This window comes from Oryzias melastigma, linkage group LG16, assembly GCF_002922805.2.
Source record: "Oryzias melastigma strain HK-1 linkage group LG16, ASM292280v2, whole genome shotgun sequence".
Classification (NCBI taxonomy): Eukaryota; Metazoa; Chordata; class Actinopteri; order Beloniformes; family Adrianichthyidae; genus Oryzias; species Oryzias melastigma.
Window position 1 is genome coordinate 24,304,908 of NC_050527.1, and position 14,073 is coordinate 24,318,980.

The 14,073-nt window shown below is 40.0% G+C and overlaps 1 protein-coding gene and 1 long non-coding RNA gene across 2 annotated transcripts in view; one reads left to right on the plus strand and one right to left on the minus strand.

Annotated features, from left to right (window-relative positions):
- Positions 1–312: 312 nt before the first annotated feature.
- On the minus strand, positions 313–13,599 carry si:ch73-95l15.5. The gene is made up of 11 exons (XM_024258446.2): positions 13,439–13,599; positions 10,916–11,129; positions 9,837–10,846; positions 8,352–8,498; positions 5,622–5,690; positions 5,305–5,397; positions 4,372–4,521; positions 4,141–4,287; positions 3,468–3,590; positions 2,432–2,623; positions 313–1,064 (listed from the first exon to the last, which is right to left on the minus strand). The coding sequence occupies exons 2-11, from the start codon at positions 11,085–11,087 to the stop codon at positions 960–962; spliced, it is 2,208 nt and encodes a 735-aa protein (XP_024114214.1). The 5' UTR covers positions 11,088–11,129; positions 13,439–13,599; the 3' UTR covers positions 313–959.
- LOC118599778 overlaps positions 13,440–14,073 on the plus strand; it is a 27,097-nt gene continuing 26,463 nt past the window's right edge. The window contains exon 1 of the long non-coding RNA XR_004949275.1: positions 13,440–13,554. This is a non-coding gene — a long non-coding RNA (uncharacterized LOC118599778). The remainder of the gene's footprint in view (positions 13,555–14,073) is intronic.

The following is a 14,073-nucleotide window of genomic DNA, read 5'->3' on the forward strand; positions in this document are numbered from 1 at the left end:
AAAAAGTAACTTTGATTTAAGCAATTTCAAAAATTGTCTTTTAGACGAAACTTGCAGCAATTGTTAAAAAAAGAAGAAAAATACCTTCACAGAAAAAGCTGTATATTTAAAAATCACAAAAGTCACTTTAGAACTTCTGTTGTGACCAGCTGACAGGAATTTTTTTCTGTGATTTCTGAAAGAAAAAAAATCCTGTGATGCACAGAGAGATGCAACACTAAACACATCTGTGCACACCAATGAAGCGTTTGTTCTCTCGTTCTCCCATGTGCAACTCTGAAAACATTGAAAGAAAACTGTCAGCACACCAAAGCCATTTGAGTCAGAGAGTTTAATTCTCTTCAGTTAAAAAATAAAGATACCATCATCTTCAGCACTATTCCCAGACCAAAAAAAATAGCTGAAAATAATTATTCCTCAGTGAAATTAAAAATACATAAAAAGGAAAAAATTCCAGCACATAAAAATAAGGGTCTGATGAGAAATTTCCCATTGCCAACATGGAACAAAACCACCTGCAATAAGTCTAGTTTCCCTTTAGTGAAGTTTAGTTTTAAAGCAACATCCCAGCAGACCTGCATAAAGGTTTGTGAGTGTTTCCATCTGTTAGAACACTCCAAATGAACAAAATAAAGCAGCAATGTTTAAATTCACTCAGTACAGTAACTTTGTGATCAAGTACCAAACATGGAGCTCTGCAAGCTTTAATCATAAGAGTTGACTCTCTTTTTTTGAACTTCCCGATTCATTTCAGAGAGCTCAGTAGTAATTATGACAAAGATGACAGGAAAACTGCATTCCCTCCGCTCCTCCAGAACACAGCAGGTGTGCAAATCCCTCATTAACTGGAGGACAAATATAAATAAACCTAGTTGGTAACATAAATATATGCAGAAGGGAAAACAGTGGTGCAGAAAGTGCAGAGTATCCAGTCTCTGTGCATGCACTAGTCCCCCTCCTCACAGTGTGTGCTTGACGCCCGTCTTGGGTTCACGTTTGTTCTGCAGGTTCTGCTGCAGCTCTGTGAGCAGGCGGTCCCGCTCCTCAGAATCCAGCAGGATTTGCTGCAGACAAAAAAAAAAAGTCAAGTGATGCTCATTTCATTTCTGCTGCAGATTCTACAGATATTTCAACCAAAGAAGGACTAAATGAGAACAACTTTCTTTTAAATGAAGTTAGAAACATAGTAAAGAAACTAATTTAAAAGCTGAAGGACAAACTGATTATTTTCTCATTTAGAAAACCTTTTAGGTACAGTGATGCAAATAAGTATTTGAAATCCCTTTTGCAAATTCTCCCACTTCATGGAGGGGTCTGAGATTTTCATTTTAGGTGAAAATTACATCTGTATCAAGGAGAAGATGACCGCCGGGGCCATGGATTGCAGGATTTTGGGGAACAACCTCCTTCCCTCAGTTAAAGCATTGAAGATGGGTCATGTCAGGGTTATATAACATGACAGTAGCTGCATTTCCATTACACATATGCGCAAAACTTGATCAAATTTATAGAAATGTCAAAAAACTAAATTTGGAAATTGCACTGTTTCCTTAAATGAAAATTATGTGAATAATTATGCCAGATGTTTTTTTTTTGTTTGTTTGTTTCCCCCCAAAAAGTGTTTCCATTGCAGTTTTACAAAATATTTCAATACACCTCAAAAACCACCTCCTCCAAGAGCAAAAACTTTTATTCAATAAATGCAAGTTTTTTTTAATTGATGTGGGCAAATTATCACAAATCCAATTTGTGCAATTTCAATGGAAATACGGCTAATGACCCGAAGCGCACAGCCAGAATAACCAAGGCGTGGCTCCGTAAGAAACATATCAGCCTAGCCAGCCTCCAGAACTAAACCCAATAGAAAAGGGTCTTTGAAGGGTGCTCAATCTCTGTGTTTCTCAGTGAAACCTCAAAAATTTGAATGATCTAGAGAAGATCTGTGGGGAGGACTGGACCAAGATTCCTTCCGCAGTGCAAACTTGGTGAAAAACTACAGGAACTGTTTGACCTCTGTAATCGCAAACAAAAATGTCAATTTTCTCAGGTGTTCGGTTATTTGTAGCAGTAGTATGCAAATAAATTATTTTTTAAAAAACATGCAAAGTGATATCAAGATTTTTTTTTTAGATTATGTCTCCCACAGTGGACATGCACCTAAAATGAAAATTTCAGACCCCTCCCCCATGAGTTCTAAGTAGGAAAACTCACAAAATCACAGGGTGTTCAGATACTTATTTGCGTCTCGATGGATTGCTCAACAAGTGACGGATCAAATGGTCTGAACAACTTTGTCTGCAACTTCACAGTCAGAAGTCTGTTTTTAAATTAACCATGTTAGTTAGTTTTTTTTCCTAAATCAAAAAATTAAATCAAAGAAAGGATTCCTGCAGCTGTGAGGCTCTGAAGGGAAGACAGAGCAGCCTTTCACCTCAATGAGTTTGTCCCTCTTCTCCAGGCTGTCCCGCAGTTTCCTGGCCTCCCGCTCTCGGTCCTCCTGCTCATTCCGCCACGATCGTTCGGCCTCCTTCTTCTCCTTCAGCCCGTTCCTCAGCTCCTGCTGAGCTTCTTTGAGCTGAGCCGACAGAGCTGACACTGTCTGACCGTGAGTCTCCTGCTGAGACTGAACCAAGAAGCTCCGGAGTTACCAACGGTAGACGCACATCACATAAAGATTTTAATTGTTTTTATATATAATTCTTTATTTATAGAAATGTTGTATTTACTCTTTGCAGGACCGACAGAAGCAAGGTTTTATAGGGAAACAATTGTCTTAAAATTTTTTATAATTTACATTAATATTTTCTTTTATTCATAAGTACAAAATTGTCAGTAAGGAGCCACTTAACTTAAAGATAAAAAAACTATTTAGTATTAACTTGACCTTCTTTAGACTTTTCAACATTTTTTCAATTAGTATGAATATTTTTTATTATCATGCAACTGTGAGCAATTATTACTCAATTTTAGTACTTTTTTATGTCGTGTGTAATCATAATTTATTTGAATATATTAATAATTATCAAAGTTTATCCTTATTTTTTCATGTTTAAAGTGATTGTTTTTTATCAATTTTCTTCTTTGTCTTGTTTTCTTTTAATATATTTGGATTTTTTTTAATTGCAAACATTGGCTTGAATTGTTGAGCTAATGGACTCTTATTAAAAACTAATATATTTTATTTTTAAGGTTACTTTGAAACTTTGCAAAGTTTTAAATGTATAAATAAAACATATCTTCTTGACTACCACCATTGCAAATGTGTCCTCTGTATAGGACATTTTTAAACCTGCATACTACTGAATTGACTCCTTTTGGTTTCTACAGATGATACCAAATGTGAACAGATAGTACTCTGGGAATTGTAGTTTTTGGTGGATTAAAAAAAAAAGAAAAAAAAAAAAACTTTGGACATTTTTTTTCTCTCACTGGTAGTTAAGTAAAAACTGAGCACACATCTCCCTTACCTTCACCATGTCCTGGTATTGTTGCAAGCTTGCTGTGAGGTTGCTGACCTCCAGACACAAGGTGGCACTCTTGTCTGCTTTGTCCTTCAACAACGCTGCCAGCTCGGTCTCAGGGCCTGAAGACTGTTGACCAATCACAGAACAGAGCATGAAATGTCTGGACCAAGATCAGGAAAGTCAATATTTACAAAGAAGGCTGAGCTGATGGACAAACAGCAAGTCAAAGGTTAGAAAAGCAGCAGTAAAAGTTTCAGAGTTCATACACTAAGCTTTGTTTAATGACAACTCTTTGGGTTTTAATCACAGAGACAGCATTTATGTCAGTGCAACAGCATTGCAGATTTTCTTCAGCTAAACTTGCTGCCTGCACCGACCTTCATCAAACAAACTCTGCAGTAATTCATCTGAGTGAGGCATGCAAAGACACCAAGAAGAAGACTGAAAACCGCAGCTAAAAGCTTTCAAAACCTGTAAATGTTTTTCCAGAGGATGATGAAGTCCCCTCATCCTGTTCTGTTACATCTTTCAAAATGCAATGATGTGTTCAAGCTCTCTAACAGATGAGCATTCAAAGTCAGAAATAAGTATAAAACAAGTTTATGTTCTATAATGAGAAAGCAGCACATAATTAAAGTACAGTAAAAAGGCTTTAATTAGGAATTTTGATGACTACCTCCAGCTGCTGCCTGAAACTCAGAATCAGGTCCTCCTTCTCCTGCAGAACAGCAGAGAGGGCGCTGTCTCTCTGCCTCCATAACTCTCGCTCCTTCTCCACATCCTTCAGCTGACGCTCCTTCTCCTCCAGAGCCACTCGCAGGTCCTGGGAGTGAAAGCAGCGCCACATCTGCTCAGACACCCGCACATTTAAGTGGAAGGTTTGCCCACATCTTCTCTGCGCTCTCACCCCTATGATGTCCTGGTTGCACTGCAGCACGGTGTTCAGCGTGTCCAGGTCTCGCTCCCGGTCTCGTCCAGCCTTCCTCAGGGCCTCCGCCTCTTTTTCAAGCCTCTTTTCCGCCTCACTCCTCTCAGATCTCAGAGCCTCCAGAGCAGCCTGAAGGAAAAAAAAAAAAGATCTATTTTATTTCCCCCGACCAGTATTTCTATTGTTACAGTCACAAATACAACTGCCACTGGTAGAATCTTCAAGATTTCTTGAGCTCTTGTTGATTTCCAAAAAAATTGGATGGTGCCAGTGGGCACGGGGGCAGGGGTGGCAGTCAGAAATCGGATGGTCATCAACCAATTTGGGGGACCTTGAAGACCCTCCTATCAGTCAGTTATTGTGCTGATGTCTTCCTGTCCCCTGTATGTCACTGGACTGCCACCGCGTGACCTCAAAATGTGCCTGGGTGGCCACTGACAAAAAATGTAAAAAATTATGTCAAAAAAATGTACGGTTGCTGTAAAATGTTGACTTTTCCTAAAACTTCCCCAGTATTGCACAGTGTGTAAAAATGTGTCTCTCAATTATAAGTGCCGCCCCGCAGCCACCCGCCAAATTTGTTGAAAAATGCTGTCCAATGTTCAGCAATGACAGTGGAATATATTTTATCAAGAATTAGACACACAAGTGGAAGAACCAGATCACAGATGACAAACCTGAGCTTTTTTTGAGCCTCCAAATCAAGGTTTCCTTCCAAACAAACTGATTTGCTTAACTTTTCTAACACGGTATCTTCCACAAACAGACCTTTTTTAGACACCAAATCACAACAAGCTAAATCAAAGAGACCCAAGGCTGTCCCAGAATGCAGTCTGCTCAGAGTAGGTGTAATCACTGCTGTGCTGGAGCGCCCTCTAGCTGTGAAGACGAGAAGTCGATCAAAGTGCCAACCTTGTTTTCAGCAAAAACTTGCTTCAGACAGTCGGTCAGCTCAGAGCTGGCGCCCTCCCCCTCGCTCAGCCGTCGAACCAGAGTCAAGCACTCCTGCAAAAGAATAACGGAGCGCAATCATGGAGCCTCGTCCTCCAGCTCTGAAGACATTCACAGCTCGCTTCACTCATTGACAGATGATGCAGCGTTTTATTCTACTAAAACAAAACGTTAGATTTTCCTGTAAATCAGTTACATGCAGTGGCTGCAGCTGCACCTCCAAAGGCAAACAACATTCCTGTGAGCTTTGAGCCTCTGCAGCAGCACATGGACCTAACCTGGATCAGACGCTCCCGGCTGTGCAGGGAGTGACCGAGAGTCTGCAGGAGGGAACCGTCTCCTCCATCCTAAGGAGAGAAGAAGAGGTTTTCTTTCAAACTTGAACTCATTTTTGTATATATAAAAAAAATCAGCATAAATTACTCTTGCTGCAAAATACATTGCAGTAGTTGTAATTTCCCCAAATGATTTCTCCAAAAGATTTGGAACAGAAACGAAAGGCCACTTTATTGGAATAAAATGACGAACAGAACTTTCCGATCTCCATGCTTTGGGGTTTACTCACTAGAAACTAATGAGGGTTTATGCTGCTGGAGATAAGATAGATTTGACATCTAACATTGTTTGAATGTATGTATAATATTTGTTTGTTGAGCTAAAAAAAGAAAAAACAAATTCTTGAGTTTATTGAGGAAAAGCAAATATTTATCATTGTTTAGGTGTCTAATAAATAGGGCTCTCCTGGAAATCTAAGGCTTTTCAGCTCCAGTCTCTATTGAAGTGGTAAATGAAACAACATTTTTGGACTTTCAAGCAAATATGTTGCAATTATGGGTTTAAATGAGAAGATGTTGACACTAAGAGTGTTTTTATTTAGATTCCTTTGTCACTAAGTTGAGTCTCCACCTCAAGGCCATTAGAGGGTGGAGGACCTCTGCGTGTGACGGGAGCCAGTTTCTAAACTGGCTCAACTCGTGTTCTAACTTGCTTGTTCCACATCACTTCTTATGGTTATGAGACGGAGGGATCTGAGCTCTTTCGAGCAGATTGGGCCAGGAGTGTTCTGCAGATGGACGGTCTCCTCGGTCAGAAGCTCATCCTCCGGTCGGGGAAGTTTCCATGTGTGTCTATCTATAGCTGCAAAGGAACAAAGGATGGACACACCCTCGGTCCACAACCCCTCCCCTCCTGAAATAATACATTTTTTATGCACAGTCAACACTCAGAGGGCCTTCCTGGTTTCCTGGATGTGAGACACTTCCTCTGACAGACACTCATAAACTTATAAACTTCACATCAAGCATATTAAAGGCACCTATGTAGAAAATACATGTATAGACAAGAGTCTGGCAATACGATATACATCATGATACGTGTCGCAAAACGATACATATCCCTGATATATTCCAAAACTGTATCGGAGACGATATTTCATTTTTTTTTTTAAGTAAACCTTGGAATATTTATACACCTTATACATGAATAAATTGTAAAATGCCTTTTATTTAATGATCGGAGCATCAAACACTGCAACTGCATCTCACAAGATGGTTTCACCCAAGCAAATTCATAATACTTTTCTTTAGGTTAAGTAAGTAATATTTTTTTCTAAAGGGAACACTCAATTTTGTCTGATTTCAATGAAAAAATATTTTTTAGTACATAAAAAGCTCAAAGATTGAATGTGTCTTAACCAAAAAGGTTCTACAAGTATAATAATGTGCTGTTTATTTTCAACACTGCTTAAATGTGGCCGAACCAACACATTTAAAATGGTTTAAGTACCTGAACGGTGCTCGACACTGGAGAAAAAAAAAAACCCTAATAACCTCACCAATTCTTTCCAGAAACATTTGAGTGTGATGAAGCAGCATGGCGCGGTGAAGGTGGAAAGCACTTGAATGTGGCTGAGATGATTTATTTCAGTAGCAGTTTTCATTGACTATTAAATTGCACAAATAGGGTTTGCAACAATACATTTGTGAAAATGGAAAAACGAAAATTTCTGAAAAACTTGTATCGAAATTGACATTTTGCAAAAAACTACAATGGAAACACTTTTTTTGAACTAAATGAGTCACGTGACAAACAACCGGATACCACGCTCAGGCCCCTAAGAGGTCCTGCAGCATCATCAAAAGTTGAGCATGTCATGCGGAATTGTTGGACCCACAGCTCCTCTATAAAATCAACCACCTTTTCCCAAAATCACTTCGTTTGTAGCCGTTTCACGTATAGTTTGCCGCTTCATGGCCTGAATAAGACGTCAACGTCTCTTTTGATGGATTATGACGAGCGCTAGTGCTGTGACAGAAATTTAAAGTATTGTTTACATCTGACAGCGTTTTTGAATGACTTATTGCATGAGTTGTTTTGTGTTTATTTGCATAGTTACGATTTAATGGAAAAAAAAATTACGTTTCAAGAATTTCAATAAAGTTTTGCGCATATGTGGTATGAAAACACAGTTATTGACAGTCTGCAGAGCATCTAAGTTTTTTGTACACGCAGAGGTAAACACAGATATCACCAATCATCGCCACTAAAACAGTCTTTTTTCAGAGCATTGTACACACAACTTAATATTTTACAGAAAATATTTTTTCCTACACCCCTTGTGGAAAACACCTGCAACACTTAATTTTATGCCGTCTATATTTAAAGTCCTTCAAGCAAAACACTGAATGCAGGGTTTAAATCTGAAAGAAGCACAGATGTAGAAAAAAAAACTTAATTCAGTTGTCCTTTTGTGTTGCAAATTCGGAAAGCACGATTTTGAATTTCTGCCAATATCCAACATGCTCTAATTTTCATGATGAGCATTTGGCTATTGAGGAAAGATCTGGGTAAAAGCGTTTTTTTTTTGGTGCATTCAGCTAATTCAGAGTCAGCTTTCCACAGTTTTAGCTTTAGTTTTAGCTTCTGCTGTCTTTCAGTGAGCAGCTAAGAGGATGAATAAACTACAGCAGACAGTTTTTAAAAGATGCTCAAAAAGAAAGTCGTCTTACAGAACCCAGGTCCACTGATCCGTTGGCTTCAGCCGGTTTTCTGCCCCCTTGCTTCAGCTCGGCCTCCAGAATCCTGATGCGGGATGCGGCTTTGTCCAGTTGGGCCCGCAGGTTCCTGACGGCGGTGTTAACCCGACCAGGAGTGCTCTGAAATAATGAACCAGAGTTGACTGTAACTGCAAAATGTCTCTTTTCTTCCTAATAGAACAATTATAACATACATTATGGTGCTGATTTAAAGACCCACTCTGATAATCTTTTGTTCCATTTTAAAATAATTCTCAGTAATCTTTTGATTATAATTTTGCAGTTTTTAGTCCAATTAAAAAACAAACCTGACATTTATTTTCTAGGACATACAGCCCATCCCAAATTATTTTGCAAAATATATTTATTATTATAATATATTTCTAAATACTCAATGCAAATGACAGTATACATTGGAAGTCACTAGCCATTGAAGTATAAATTAAAATGTATTGAACAAAACTCCTACAGATGACACTATTTTTTCAAAAAATAAAAACCTTCAAATGCTCTGTTCCACATTATTAAGAAGAACAGTTTCACAGCATTTGGACTAAAAATGGTCATTTGTTGAATTTGCTGCATTAGGAGGTCATATTTACTGAAATCTAAAGCTATTCCAATCAACAAACATCTTCATAGGTCAAGTTACATTTGAACATGGGACCCCATTTTGTAATAGCTTTACAATTGTTGCATCCATTGAACTTGTGAGTTTTTGGAGTTTCTGCTCGACTTTATTTGCAGGATGTCAGAATATCCTTCCACAGCTGCTGTTTGGATGTGAACTGGCTCTCAACACCCTCAGAGATGTTTTGCTTGAGGATGCTCTAAAACTTCTCAATAGGGTTGAGGTGAGGGGAGGATGGGGGCCACAACATTTTTACTTTTTGACAGTTAAATACAATTTGCATAATAATTTTGAACACAATGTTTCTGTGGCTGAGCTGGCTCCGCCCCAATAAACCGTTTCCTCACAGCCTTACTTTTCTTTTAGAAATTACTATTGTAGGTTTTCATTGTTTGTGGGGTCGTGGGATGAATGTGTTGATGGAGGGGAGGGGGTTGGGTTTTTATTGTAAAACCTTTCAGTGTTTTTGTTTTTAAATCTTTGAGCTGCATGATGCATGAGAAAGGCTTTTTAGAAAGAAAATTTGATTTATCCGTGCAACAAACACAGCGAGTAATACCAGAGGTATCCACTCATGCAGTGTTAAGACAGAAGACAGATTGGAAACATGGATCTATTTTTCCTCAAGTGGATGCATCAGAATGCTTGTGGCCCACCCAGCGTATTTTCTACATCCCAAATACAGTCTTTTTCAAACTACTTTTTTTATCTGCTCATAAATGCAATTTTAAGCTAAATTTTTGTGTTTTATATCCTCCATCATCAGAAAAATGTCACAGGAACATGTTAAAAACACAAATTTAATTTAGGTTTTGCTTAGCACTCACCTCTTGCAGCGGCATGTATTCATCCCTCAGATCCATTAAGACGTCTTCATCCTCTTCATCCATTCCATCTTTTCCGTTCTCAGCTTCTCCAAAGTTCAGCACTCTGCCAACTCTTGGGGATGCCCCCCCATCAGTTTTATCCAAACTTTTCCCAGTGTTTTTGCCCAGAACTGGGATTCTGCTCCCCGACGGTGAACTGACTGGCTTTGCTTCAACGCCTCGGAGCTCCATCAAGAGAAAGTTGAGTGGCTGAGCACTAGTTAAATCAAACGAGTCGTTCCCATCGATAAAGTCCAGAGACTGAACAGACTGAGTACGGGAAGGTGCTCGTAAGGAAAGGGTGGATCCCGCCAATGAAGCCGGGCTGGAGCTGATGGCTGAACTCTTCTGCCAATGGAGGGGCATGCTGCTGGATCGATCTGCGGACAGCTGCAAGGGGGAGAAGGCATCCGAAGGCAAGCGTCGAGGAATACCGCAGACAGACTCATAGTCAGAGTCAGACACCCTCAGGGAATCGCAGCCCTCACAGCCTTTGCCTCTCCTGCATCTTTTACCGGTTCGTATGAAATATGGACATGTGTCCCACCGCTCGGACCAGCACTCATACCCCGACAGCGCCATGTTTTCTTTGAGCATGTCCCTGTAGGCCTCCTTCTCCATCTCCCCATCATCCTCGCTGGTGCTGCTCCTGCTCTGAAACTCCTGCTGGTGCCTGTGTCGGTAGTTGCTGCGCACCCACTGTCGAATCCTGTCCCTCTCCTGCGTGAGCTTCTGAAGGCGCTCATTGGAAAGCACCCGGACCCTGGAGATCACAGAGTCAAATTTGAACACCCGCTCCAGGGCCGAGACGCACTTGCCGCACACAAACTCCTCCCGTCCGCTGCCTCGGGGCACCTGCTGTCCCAGAATGTGGGTGAGCACCGAGAGCAGGTCCACGCTTTTGGAAGGTGAGCCCAAAAACGACTGAGACTTGGAGAGCGAACCCGAGGATCCAAGGGATAAAGTGCTGCCTTTGTGGAGAGAGAAAACATTTAGAATCTGGACTCTCAACTTGGAAAGCATCTTGAATAGTCACGTACCCCACGGGCTGCTCTGTGAAGAGCGGCACAGGCTGCCTCCTCTCAGAGACTCTGTTGGGGTCTGAGGCTGACTGCCCTTCTTATTCTGGCCCCCATAGAGCCATCGGCGTTGGTTTCCCTGCAGATCTCCACCACAGATCCTGCAAAAGCCATTTCTCCCTCTGCTGGACATTGTGGACAACAGAGGGAATTCTTCTCTGGTGTTCAACAAATTCTGTATGAAGAAAAGCAAAATTTACATCATTAAAACCTTAATAAAATCCATTTCATTAAGCGAATTTCTTCGAGATAGCTCCAATTTTTGTTTCCACCCATTTTTCATTACTGGAAAGAGCAAAGCAAGTTTTTGTGACGTACTTTTGTGCACAAAGACAATTTGTTTAACAAAAAACATTAAAACATTAAAAGAAACATTTAACAGAAGTATTAAAGTAGTGATCATTAAAATAAGAAAATAAACAAAGTTAAAAAGAAATAATTTAAAGGTACAATGCATATGTAAATCCGAGTTGCTTCCTTACCCCCCTGGCTCCTCTCTATCGCTCCAATTCTAGGAGTATTTGAACCTGTAGTAGTGTTCAAAAGTTTTTTCTTTCTTTAAGGAATAGCCAGTGCTCTGTAGCACCAAAGTTTACACTGAAAAGTATGTATTATGTTTTGCATGACCTTTTAAAGTCACAAAAATCTGTGTTATGTATGCTCTGCATTAACGTAGATGACCGGCAACTATTGACGTTGTCACCAAGCAGTAGTAACGTCCAAATTTCAAGACACCGAGGCCATGTCCGACTTACTTCTTTACGCGTTATATAGTGCACTATATAGTGCGTTCACCATTTTGTAGTGCTGTCCCAATCTACAATTACAAAATCAAGTGCACTAGAAATTTCCCAGAAGTCTTTGTGAAAAACTAGTGTGCATCAATGCTCACTATATTTGCGAAAACAGAACACAATGCATTGCGGTTGAACAATTTTTTGGAAAAAAAAAAAAAAGTTTAAATGTAATTTTTTAATAAACTATCCACATTTCCATCATCAGAACACAGTAGAGTCACAAATAGACGTTAAATACTCGTATTTATTTGATTTTCACTTTGTGAAATCTGTGACATCATATCCAGCGTTCAGAAAAACTGTAGGAAAAGTAGAGAGCAGGGTGTCCGAATTGCTTTAAAATCCAGGGCACAATATAGTCCAGCAATATATAGTTTTTTTTTAGTAGTTTGGGACTAGGGTGGGAATTCGGACATAGCCTGGTTTTCTCTGAATTATTTTACTGCTCACAACAGAGGGAACTACATAGCGCAGTTTGCCATTTTGTAGCGCTGTCTGAATCCGCTATTCCAAAATTGAGTTCCCTAGAAATTTCCCTGAATTCTCTACATTGTACATGTGACAAAGACAGATAAAGATCTATCCATCTATTAAAAAAAAAAAAATCAGTGTGAACCGATGTTCTCTACATTGCAGTGGTGGCCTATGCATTTCAGAGCTGAGCCTCAAGTCTTCCTCTAACACCAACCTGCTATATAGGAATATTAATTATAAAGCAATTCCATCATAAATGGATAATTTATATAGTTTTAATTCACTACATTTGCACATACAGTGTTCCCGCACTTATTCACGTTTTTTTTTATTTAGGGTTTCACGAAACCGAGTATTTTAACTTGTGTGGGACAACATGTGAGAGAATTTGATTAATGACAAACACCATTTTAAAGTATAATTTGCAAAAAAGGTAAACATAACTAATTAATCAAATTCATTTTTTGAAACAATTTTAGCGTCTTAAAAAATTCATAAATATGCTTTTCTGCCCTTTAAAGTGCCTCCTGTGAAATGTCTCCATGTTTCGATTCAGCATGTCAAAGAAACGCGGTTCAGGCTAAACTGGTTTGTAGAATTTGCTGGAAGCAAACTGATATTAATAGCTGATGCTGAAAAGACTTGGGGGCTCGTCATTACATGATCAGCTCCAGCTGTCTTGAACCCAAATCAAACATACCCTCAATATTTCTCTTTTTAGTCCAATCACTAAAAATGACTTTTTTTCATTGACATTGGGTTCAAGTATCAAGTAACCTTTAACCAGTTATGGATTGTGCTCTGCGTTTGCCCTGGTCCGCCAAAAGCCCGAATGCGGCCCTGCTCAGAACCGAGCTGCAGGAAAGTTTGAACGAACTTCGTCACGTGACAACCTGCGGCTTTCTCTGCGGGCCTCCCGGCTGAGCGGCGCGGGGCGCAGTCCCAGCGCGAGGCGGGACACGTCGACCTTCAGCCACGCTGTCAGCATTTCGCCACCGCGGCCGCGGGTGGATTGTTTTCCTGACATCGAGTCTGTCTAAAACCCCGGAACCGGTTCGGATCAAGTTCGGCCGGAGAAAGTCGTCCTCGCTCAGAAGTTACTCACTGAACTCTCGGTCTGTTTTTGGGCCGCTGAAGTGTTGATTCAAAGCGCAGAACTCGGGTCGGTTCTGATCCAGAACTTCAAAACACAAAACATCGATGGTACACTCACGTGTCAAGCCCCGCGCGCTCAGGGAGGATTCATGCTGAAGATTCGACGAGACGAGTGTGGATGATGAACGTCAGAGCTGAAATCTGCGCCGATGACACGCGGAGCTGGGCTGAGAGGTGGGTGTCACCTTGCTGACGTCATCAGCCCTACCTGTTAGGGGCCGCGTGAAGGAGAGCTGTTTTTTGTTTCGCTTTGAACAGGTGTTTTTGCCACTATTTCTACATTCTTACAGATTATTATGGCTGTACTGAGAAAAGTTTATTTTTTAAACAAATGGCCTACATTCAAATTCTAAAAAGAAGTTGATTAATAAAGGCAAAATTCTTGAAGACAAATATTAAACTTAAGATTTATTTCTATTTTCACCACACCCACATGCTGTCCTACTTATCCCCTGCACTTATTTATTTTCCTCTTTTTTTGTTAAATAAAGGATAATACTGTTTATTTATCTGTGATCATGAAAATTGATTGACTTTTGGTAATTAGTTTCATAGTTTTTTTTTTTCTTTCAGTAGACACACAATTATTTGAACAGTCGTATATAATCCCACTTGGCCAGATGATGCCTCCCAGCGGCTGCAGGACTGCTTTGAGCGGACAGATTGGGAGGTGTTTGAACATCAGGACCTGGA

Bases quoted from the DNA above. Each gene is read 5' to 3' on its own strand.
- si:ch73-95l15.5 (XM_024258446.2), bottom strand. From the start codon at position 11,087: ATGTCCAGCAGAGGGAGAAATGGCTTTTGCAGGATCTGTGGTGGAGAT. The intron at 5,398-5,621 runs GTTAGGTCCATG...ATTCTTTTGCAG, and splicing joins GCCGGGAGCGTCTGATCCAG to GAGTGCTTGACTCTGGTTCG. The intron at 1,065-2,431 runs GTGAAAGGCTGC...TTTTGTCTGCAG, and splicing joins AGAGGGACAAACTCATTGAG to CAAATCCTGCTGGATTCTGA.